This window comes from Cyanistes caeruleus, unplaced genomic scaffold (genome assembly GCF_971803275.1).
Source record: "Cyanistes caeruleus unplaced genomic scaffold, bCyaCae1.hap1.1 HAP1_SUPER_30, whole genome shotgun sequence".
Classification (NCBI taxonomy): Eukaryota; Metazoa; Chordata; class Aves; order Passeriformes; family Paridae; genus Cyanistes; species Cyanistes caeruleus.
The window spans coordinates 3,619,497-3,629,399 of NW_028256295.1; the positions used below are offsets into that span (position 1 = coordinate 3,619,497).

General features: G+C 42.5%; 2 protein-coding genes across 2 annotated transcripts; both read left to right on the forward strand.

Annotated features, from left to right (window-relative positions):
• The first annotated feature begins 661 nt into the window (after positions 1-661).
• On the forward strand, positions 662-2,692 carry LOC147645333 (uncharacterized). Its single transcript, XM_086874812.1, has one exon. The coding sequence runs from the start codon at positions 728-730 to the stop codon at positions 2,417-2,419; it is 1,692 nt and encodes a 563-aa protein (XP_086730938.1). The 5' UTR covers positions 662-727; the 3' UTR covers positions 2,420-2,692.
• Positions 2,693-5,779: 3,087 nt separating this feature from the next.
• Positions 5,780-8,313, forward strand: LOC147645334 (uncharacterized). The gene has a single exon (XM_086874771.1). It carries the CDS (start codon positions 5,780-5,782, stop codon positions 8,138-8,140), a length of 2,361 nt encoding a protein of 786 aa, XP_086730897.1. The 3' UTR covers positions 8,141-8,313.
• Positions 8,314-9,903: the final 1,590 nt, after the last annotated feature.

A 9,903-nucleotide genomic window follows, 5' to 3' on the forward strand; every position in this document is an offset into this window, starting at 1 on the left:
GTGTTTTCTTGTTTAAGTCCTTGGTTTGCTGATAATCTTTTGTACTCTAAGACCGGCTAAAAGAACCACATCACGAATCCCACCTTGCGGATCGTGACATAAATTGGCGTCACGGACAGGATTCTGAGAGACAGAAGGGGTTGCAGGTTGTTGTGCAGTCTGTATCAGGGGAAGGACGTTTCGCTTCAGCCGCACCTAGCCTGCCACACTGGTGAGCAGTGTCTAGAAAGCAAGGGAGGCGACTCGAATTTCTCGCAAACTGCACACGCCCAGGTGAAAAGCACCCCTACACTCATTTGAGGGCTCTGTCTTCAGAATTTTACACGGGATCTTTGAGTACAAAAGGTGGGACTTACTGGTTTTTTATATTTTGACTGCTTGGTGTAGCGGAGAGTCTGAATTTTAACATAAAGGTGTGCCTCCCAAGCAGATTTGGTCTCTCCACCCATGACAGGGGGGAACGCAGCGTTGGCTGCGTCTGATGTAGTGTGACTGAGTTTTACCTCCCTGTAGTGGTTCTGTGTACTGTTATGTGTTTTTGATGAATTTTGACTGCTTGGTGTAGTAAAGAGACAACTTGAATTTTAACATAAAGGGGTGCCTCCCAAGCAGATTTTGTCTCTTCATCGATACAGGGACGCGAAGGGTGACGTGGCAAAGGCTGTGTCTGTGCGTAACTTAAGTCTTACCTCCCTGTAGTGGTACTGAACCCTTCACACACACAAACATGAGTGAACACTCTGAAAACTCTAGTATAAAAGATAAAGCTGCATTCATTGCTTTGTTAGCAAAACACAATGCTAAGCCCTCCCCAGCTGGGGAAGAATGGGCTCAAAATAATTGGTTTAACCTGGAAAATGTAACTGATAGAATTTGCTCCCTGCAACATGAGGCAAAGTTCAAATTTGGCCGTAATAAAACCATAATTTGTTCTGTACTGGGAGCTTGCCTTACGTCGGCTGTAGAGGCTCGCACGAGACGAAGGCAGGAAGAGAATGTAATTATACAATCCCTACAAAATTTAGTTGAAAGTTTGCAAAATGAAATTCATTTCTTACGAACTGCTCTGAGTGAGGAGTGTGCCAAAAATTCACAGTCTACTGATTCCTTTAAGGAGTCGTTGGAAAAAGAAACTCCTCAGATAAATCACATATATCCTCAAGCAGAATTACATTTGGTAAAAAATTGTGGTGAAAACTGTTGCTCCCAAATAAGACCTTTGATTAAAACAGAATATAACTATATCAATGATGAAGATCTTGATCCACATATAACCACTAAAGAAATCCCGTACACTGCTACTGAATTGGCTAAGTTAAAAAAGGAGTATGGGCGTCTCCCTCACGAGTCAGAGACAGAATACGTATTTCGAGTGTCTCTCACAGGGGGAGATCAAATTCGATTATCTGAACAGGAAGCAAGTGGTTATTGGGGACATGGTGTTTTCTTAACAACAGGAGATAACCGCAACCCATGGTCCCTAACACAGCGAGCTGCATATTGGGCAGGGGGACTTAACCCCCTGGAAAGGGGAGATCCTGTAGCTCTAACCGGCTCCCCAGACCAAATTCTAGAAAACATTCATAAGGCAGCTTGTCTACAACTGATTCATGAAAGAAAATTAATTGTTGGTTCTGAATCACCAATGTTGCTACCCGTGAAGGCTGAAATTATGACTCCTTTAATTCGTGGCCTTCCAGAATCGCTTAAACCCACTGCTATCCTTCTCCAGAAAATGATAGCTGCCATAAGCCCAATAGAAAGACTGGACAGGCTTCTGGAAAACCCAAATAACAAAAGTAGATCTGTTGATCCTGGGTTTTCTCCGTACACGAATCCTTCACCACATACAAACTCACAACTCAATTTAGCTGCTGGAAATCACAAAATTTGGACATGGAGTGAAGTTGCAGAAGAGTTACTAAACTATAACAGGAAATATGGTCCTGTAAAAACCCCAGAGGAAAAGCTAGAAAGAACAAAGGGTGTTAGGCACATTGCCCCTCCTAACATGAAAACAGAAAAGGGTGGGCAAATTTCTAGCCGACAGTATTGGTGGAACTTGGGGCTGAAAAAGGGGATACCAAAGGGGTTAATGGATAACCTACCATTTGAAAAATTAAGTAAACTGGTTTCTCGGTGGCAGGAATCCAGCCCCATTGTACCAAGCGCTCCACCTTCCCCTCAGCCTACTCCAGGCAGTGAGCCAACACAACCTTATGCACAATATCTGGGTAGTGGGCCAAAGCAACATCACTCACAGGTTCTGGATAGTGAACAGAAACAATCACAGTTTCTGAGCAGTGGGTCAAAGCAAAATCACTCCCAAGCTCTGGATAGGGAGCAGAAACAACCCCAAAGTTTAGCAATGGAATTGAAACATTTTCAAAAGCAGGGAAACTTGAACCCCCGTCTCTAATTGAAGGTGAGCATAGAGATGGGGGGGGCAATTGGATATATCTTAGACAGCTCACCCGCAATCGACAAACTGGAGATTTATTAATAACAGCAATAGTTGGTCCCAAGCGAACACTGGTCACTTTTGTAATAGACACTGGAGCCCAAATTTCTGCATTAACAAATGCAACTGCCCAAAAATGTGGAATTGTTCCAGTAAAGAAAAGATACTGTGTCCTGAATGCTTTGGGAACTTCAGAAGCTATGAAAATAGCTTTTGTAAAAATTTTATTACCTGGAGAGAAAGAACAATTAACTATCAAAGTAGTGCTTGGAGATATCCCAAATGATTTGTTAGGCATGGATGTTCTGGCTGGAAGGCAGTGGGAAGATCAGGACGGCCTATTGTGGTCTTTTGGCACATCACGTCTTAACATTAACTTGCTCCAAATGGCACCTTCCCTGCCACACAGCAAAATCACTAACGTTAAACAATATCCTCTCCCTTCTGGTGCCAAGGAAGGCATCAAAACTGTAATTCAGGATTTACGAGATCAAGGGGTAATAGTTAACACTCATTCCCCTTTTAACTCTCCAGTGTGGCCAGTGCGGAAACCTAATGGAAAATGGAGACTTACCATTGACTTTCGCAGGCTAAATGCCAACACAGATCCCCTCACTGCAGCGGTTCCAAATTTAGCTGAATTAATAATATCAATTCAAGAAAAAGCTCACCCATTCATGGCAACTATAGATGTCAAAGACATGTTCTTTATGATACCTATACAGCCAGAGGACATGGACCGTTTTGCTTTTACTTGGGATGGTCAGCAATACACCTTCACCAGATTACCACAAGGGTACAAACACTCTCCCACCTTAGCACACCATGCTTTGGCACAAGAATTAGAAAAAATATCCAAACCTGAGGATATAGCTGTTTATCAATACATTGATGACATTCTTGTGGGGGGAGAGGAAAAGGAAGTAGTGGGGGAGGTTCAGCAAAAAATAATATCTCACCTAGAAAGCCTTGACCTACAAATCCCCTCAGAAAAAATTCAGAAACCATCACAAGAAGTGAAGTTTTTGGGAATCTGGTGGAAGGGAGGTATGACATGTATCCCACCTGATACCCTAACCACTCTAGATCAGATTAAAATGCCTGAATCCAAGAAAGAACTTCAACAAGCTTTAGGCTTGTTAGTGTTTTGGAGAAAACACATCCCAGATTTTTCAATAATTGCCAGACCCCTTTATGATTTGTTAAGAAAAGGGGTGAAATGGGAATGGACCCCTTCCCAAGAAGAGGCATTGCAATTGTTAATCTTTGAAGCAATAGCCTATCAAGCACTGGGTCCCATACATCCCACAGATCCTTTCCAAGTAGAATGGGGGTTTGCTGCTTCAGCACTGTCAGTTCACATATGGCAACGGGGTCCAGAAGGCCCTACAAGACCTGTTGGGTTTTTCTCCCGTGGCTTTAAAGATGCTGAGAAGAGATACACCACTTGGGAAAAGGGACTGTTTGTGGTCAGCATAGCTCTCATAGAAGTGGAGAGAATTACACGACAACAACCCATAGTGCTGAGAGGCCCTTTTAAAGTTATAAAAACAGTTACTACTGGGACTCCCCCCCCTGACGGGGTGGCACAGAGGGCTTCAGTAAGAAAATGGTATGCCCAGATCGAACATTACTGTAACATCTTTTCAATAACTGAAGGAGCGATAAAAAATCTGGCCATACAAGAAACCGAGAGCTTGGCTGATGGCCACGAAAACCCTGTTTCTGTAATTAAGGTAGCCCCTCCTTTCTCCCCCGAAAAATCAACAAACTCTTGGTTCACTGATGCTTCTGCCAAGCGAGAAGGGAAGGTATGGAAGTACCGGGCAGTAGCTCTCCACACTTCCTCAGGTGAACAAATAGTTACTGAAGGAGAAGGCAGTGCTCAAGTGGGTGAATTAATAGCTGTTTGGAGCGTTTTCAAACGAGAGGCACAGAATACCTCTGTAGTTTATATTTACACTGACTCCTATGCTGTGTTTAAGGGATGCACAGAGTGGCTCTCTTTTTGGCAACAAAATGATTGGGAAGTAAATAGGATTCCAGTATGGCAAAAGGAAAAATGGCAAGAAATTTTAAATATTGCAACCCAAGGAAATTTTGCTGTAGGTTGGGTGGCTTCACATCAAACAAAAGGAGATTTAGCTGGTAACCTGAACAATGCAGTTGATGAACTGGCAAGAATAAGTCCTCTAAAGGAGGAACTTGTTACAGATGACTGGGATCACTTATTAGAGTGGCTGCATGTAAAAAGACAACACACAGGTGTAAAGGATCTGTATAAAGAAGCTTTTGCTCGAGGGTGGCCCGTTACCAGAGAAATGTGCAAAACATGTATATCAGCCTGTGAGCAATGCCGCAAGCGGCTGGAAAGACACCCTCTGAAAGATGACCCTTTGCATTTAAGAACAGGCAAAGGACTTTGGGATGCATGGCAAGTTGATTATATCGGCCCTTTCAAACAGTCAAGAGGTAAACACTTTGTGCTGGTAGGGGTAGAAATTGTGTCCGGGTTAGTTCAGGCTGATGCTTTTAACAGAGCCACTGGTGACAACACTGTTAAGGCTTTGCAGGGATGGTTTGGAACTTTTCCAAAACCACAAGAGATTCAATCTGATAATGGTTCTCACTTCACTGCTAAAGTTGTGCAAGATTGGGCAAAGGATGAGGGAATTAAATGGACCTTTCACACCCCTTACTACCCTCAAGCTAATGGGATTGTAGAAAGAACCAATGGTCTCCTTAAGCGACTCCTGAAACCACATGAAGGGAATTGGGATGTTCGATTATGGAAAGCTGTCAAAACTATAAATGATAGATGGGGGGTGAATGGGTGTCCCAAAATCACTGCCTTTTGCCCAAAAGCTCCTAACATCATCCCTGCACCATGGGGGCCAAACGATTCTAAGAATCCAGCACACTACCCTGGTCAGCCGGTTTTGGTGGACCTCCCCACAGTAGGGGAAGTGCCACTGATACTGAAAGTTCCCTTGAACAAGTATGCGTGGGTAGCATCTGATGCCCTGGGGAAGGAGCATCGGATAAACACACGCTGGATAATTCCTTCATTTTAATCTCCTGCCCCAATGTGGCAGAATCTGTTGTTTCTTTTACTTTCACAGAAGAACTCCGAGGGACATGAAAATTGAATAAGCCATGATAACACTACTAATCCTTCTTTTCATCCTGCCGCAATATCATGGCCAAAACTCGACTGAGTGGCCATGGTCCGAAGCAGTCACCAGCAACTATGCCATAGGACATCACCCTGGAGACCATCAGCGAAATCTAGCAATTGTAGTACTGCATAACTCTGAAATGTACTGCCCGGGTGACTGGGAGTGGGATCAAAAGGATTGGGTTAGAATACTAACAGGAGCAATTGGGGAGGAAATTAAGATAGGATGTAGGAAAATAGAAAAATCTCGTTATGAAAAAGCCTCCACCATTACAATTGCCGGAAACCTTCTTGAACCGAATTTAACAAGCAGTTTGCACCCTAATATTTCAGCAGAACTTTGTTCCACAGAAGATTGGAAATGCGACAAATATGATCCCCTCATATTGTGTTGCCGTCAGAAGAACATTGGAAACTACACACTAGATCCGAGCACCAACAATGTCGAAAGCACGAAGCTCTGTAGAAATGAACCCACTGACTGCTGGTACAATTTTACCTTAACCAGACCAGTTTACGTGACCTGCACTTGGCAAACAGGATTTACAGGTTTAATTCACAGATTTAAAATAAATGCTGTAACAAGGCCTATATTAAGTGTGATAATCACATACCATGGTGTAAATACCCCTTTTGTGCTGAATGGTAAAACTAACGTTTTCCCTTCTTTTCTGTTAACTCAAGGTGATGATGTTTCAATACGCTGCAGACTGAGTACCAGATCCCATACTGAGCCTGTACACAGTCAAGTTGCCGGATCTCGTGGCCAGGTTATATCTTGTGAAACTCGGAATCAAGATTGTTGGCTGAATTTAACGGCTGTACAATTGTCCTCCAAAGTCGTGTGCGGTAAAAACAATACCAAATATTGGGGAGAGCTTAATGTTCAGGTTGTACTACCTACCACACAACCACCAATTAGATTGACTCCAAAAATTTCTGAAATTGGACCCTATGTAATCAGGAAAACTGGCCAACAACAAATGCTATTTAATCCAGCATGGTCTATCAAACAGGTTAAATTACTAATGCAAAACAATGTCTCAGAGATTCAGCCAGCTTGTTCACCTTTTTTACAAACTTCCTTTGAGGGGTGGACAACCTGGTTGCGAAAGCGAAATCCTTTTCACAAACGGATGACAAGAGATATAACCGGTGTCGTGGGATCAGGACTAGGAATTTTGAATAGTATTGATTCAGAAGTATTGATGAATAAATTGGCTGTTGCAACTAAAGATTTGACCAAAATACAACAACCACTGAGGTCATCTTTAACTGCTTTGGGAACCCAACAGTGGTTGCTATCAAACATATTACCAAATTGGGAAAGGGTAAATGTAGATGATCACAAATTAATAATTGATGCACTCAGTGCTACCCAAAACAATGTTTCTCTGGCTCTTAGCTGTATTCAAGCCCAGTTGTGGATGCAGTCAGTTGCTGCATCAATTATCAGAGAGGGTGAAGAAGGCACCTTTCCCACTGAGATTCGGAAAATAGTCTGGGACAATGCCAATGATTTTGAAAAAGAATTTCAATCTTGGTGGAATTTGGTAAATTTTACCTACGATCCCATCACAAACACAGCCACAGCTTTTGTGTTGACAATACGTAATGCTTCAGTACATTCAATCTTTCCTATCATTGCATTGGGGCTGAATCATGACGGAGCTGTTCTCTATCCTTTAGAGCATAGGGAATGGGCCCGTCAGATTGGTGGGAAATGGCAAACTGTTGGTTTGGAAAATTGTATTGTCCGGGAACAACAAGGGTTTATCTGTGAAAGTAATGCAATCAAAGCTCAAGACATTTGTTTAGACACAGAACAGAATATCTGTCATTTTGAAATCCATCCTAATGACACTTCTGAAACAGTGCTTGTGTATGTAGGCAATGGATGTGTATGCTTGAGAACTGCTTGTGATAGTATGCTTGTAGAAAACATAGTAGTGGATACTAAGAATCATTCAAATTTTTGTGTATGTAATTTTACTGAGATTATAGGTTGTGACTTTTCTTATTTAGCTCCAGTTACTTCATATTATCTTTTGCAGTATAATTACACTTTGATTCATCGTTTAGTGCCTGCTCCGATTGGAATGAACTTTACTCTGGTAAGGCAATTGTTGCTTCACCAGGATTTAATCGAAATTTTGGAAAAGATCAAAAAGGATGGACAAAAGACCTTAGTTACGGTTCACCACAATGTGAAAGGAATACACCGTGTTCTGGAAAGAGTAAGGAAAGATGCTGAACACAAGTGGTGGGACACTCTTTTTGGGTGGTCACCAACTGCTACAGGTGTTTTGAACAAATTGTGTCATCCCATCATCGTCCTCTTGATTTTAGTTTTACTTGGTTTTGTTCTATCAGCAATTTTGTACATCCTGAATTGGAGAATGATGAAGCGGTTGACACAATTGACTGCCATAATGGATGCACACAATATGATTGGTACTTTACATGTTGCTGATACCCCTAAGGTTATCGACACTCGATGAATTATGCAGGCACTACAATAAATAATTTGACATTGTGACTAGGAGGTTAATCATTTTATCATGGTGTATTTTAGAATATAATTTATTGTTTGTTTTAAGATAAGAAACCAATCTGTAAGTTTTAGTTGATATATATGGAATGGTTTTTCTTTGAAATCAATATATTGATTTTTTTTTTTTATTGTTTTTGTTTTCTCTTTTTCCTTTTTCTGTCCCTTATCTTTTCCCTACTACCTGTCTCTGTTTTTTCTGGGATATACTACCAACTGTAACGAGTCCTGAAGACTTCAGAGAAGAATTCTGCAGCAGCACTACAACATCGTTCAGAAAGACCTCGACGATTGTGAGCCACGGGGTGGTGTAAGAGACGGTCCGAAGATTCCCTCATCTGTCTCACAACCGTCTCAAGGACAGAGACTGAGACCCTGAATATCACAAGGGACTTGGTTTGGGGGTTTGGGCCTAGCTGAGATGGATGTTTGCTCAGTGATTGTTTGCAGGTGGTTGCACGGTACACTGCCCTCGTTCCTGCTGGTGAGCAGAGGCTTGGTAACCTGCGTAACGGGTTTTCCACGACTCATGGCTCTCATTCCTGCTGGTGAGCAGATGTTTGTGCGTGGTACCCGGTGCAATGGGTTTTCCACAACACCTTGTCCCTGTTCCTGCTGGTGAGCAAAGACTTGCAAGACATGGATCGCTCTGTACCCTACACCTGCTCCCTGCGCAATGGAATTTCATCACAATGATCATCAATCTCATCTGGCTTTGGCCCTGCGCCCCTCGCTTTGCAAAAGACTATAAAATTATACCCCAAACTTACCTTCCTTTGAGATCTCCCCAACGGACAGAAGACTCTGCGTCGTTGGACGGCTGAGTGGACTTCGACGTTGGTAGCTATAATCCCCTTACTCTCTTTTCCTTATGCTTTGCTTTCTCTTTTCTTTCCCTCTATCACATATTAGTGCTGATGAGCACTCAATAAACTGTGTTTTCTTGTTTAAGTCCTTGGTTTGCTGATAATCTTTTGTACTCTAAGACCGGCTAAAAGAACCACATCACGAATCCCACCTTGCGGATCGTGACATCACTTTCTATGTTATCCAGAGTGAATTGGAGCACTGGGGGTTTTTTTGCTACCCCAAGTTAAGGGAAATCAGTTGGGAATCCAAGTATGTGCTGATTTAATTAGAGAAAAGCCCAAAATTGATGCAACCCTGGCTTGAGGGAGCACCCAAAAATGGGGAAAAGATGAATGGCCACCAGAACAAATCCTGCAACACCATGGGCCAGCCCCGGGGAACCCTAACAAATTCATATCAGGTACCAGAGAAACCATTTATTATTTCCATGGCATAATTACATTACAGGATGTCCTTAAAATAATACCCAACCAGACAGCTCCAGTTCCTGACTTTCTTCACAATCAATCCACCGAGATGAGGAACACAACATTTCACCATGGGATGGGGTCAGATTATCTTTTAGCTGAAAAAGGAGGCAGAGTTTGTGGAAAATTAAATGACTCAAACTGCTGTTGGCAAATAGGTCACAGAGGAAAAGTGGAGAAACAGATAACAAAAGATATAAGAAAAGAGCTCATGTACCAGTCCAAATGTGGAAATGATGGGAACGGGCAACTTTTTGTGGTTCCCTGGCAGACCATGGGTTAAACGAATGCAGTTTCTCCTCTCATGTGCTACAGCAACTCTCATCTTTTCACCATGCACACACCTTGCTGAGTGCAGCTCATTCAGCAGCTGAGC

Bases quoted from the DNA above. Each gene is read 5' to 3' on its own strand.
- LOC147645334 (XM_086874771.1), top strand. From the start codon at position 5,780: ATGTACTGCCCGGGTGACTGGGAGTGGGATCAAAAGGATTGGGTTAGA.
- LOC147645333 (XM_086874812.1), top strand. From the start codon at position 728: ATGAGTGAACACTCTGAAAACTCTAGTATAAAAGATAAAGCTGCATTC.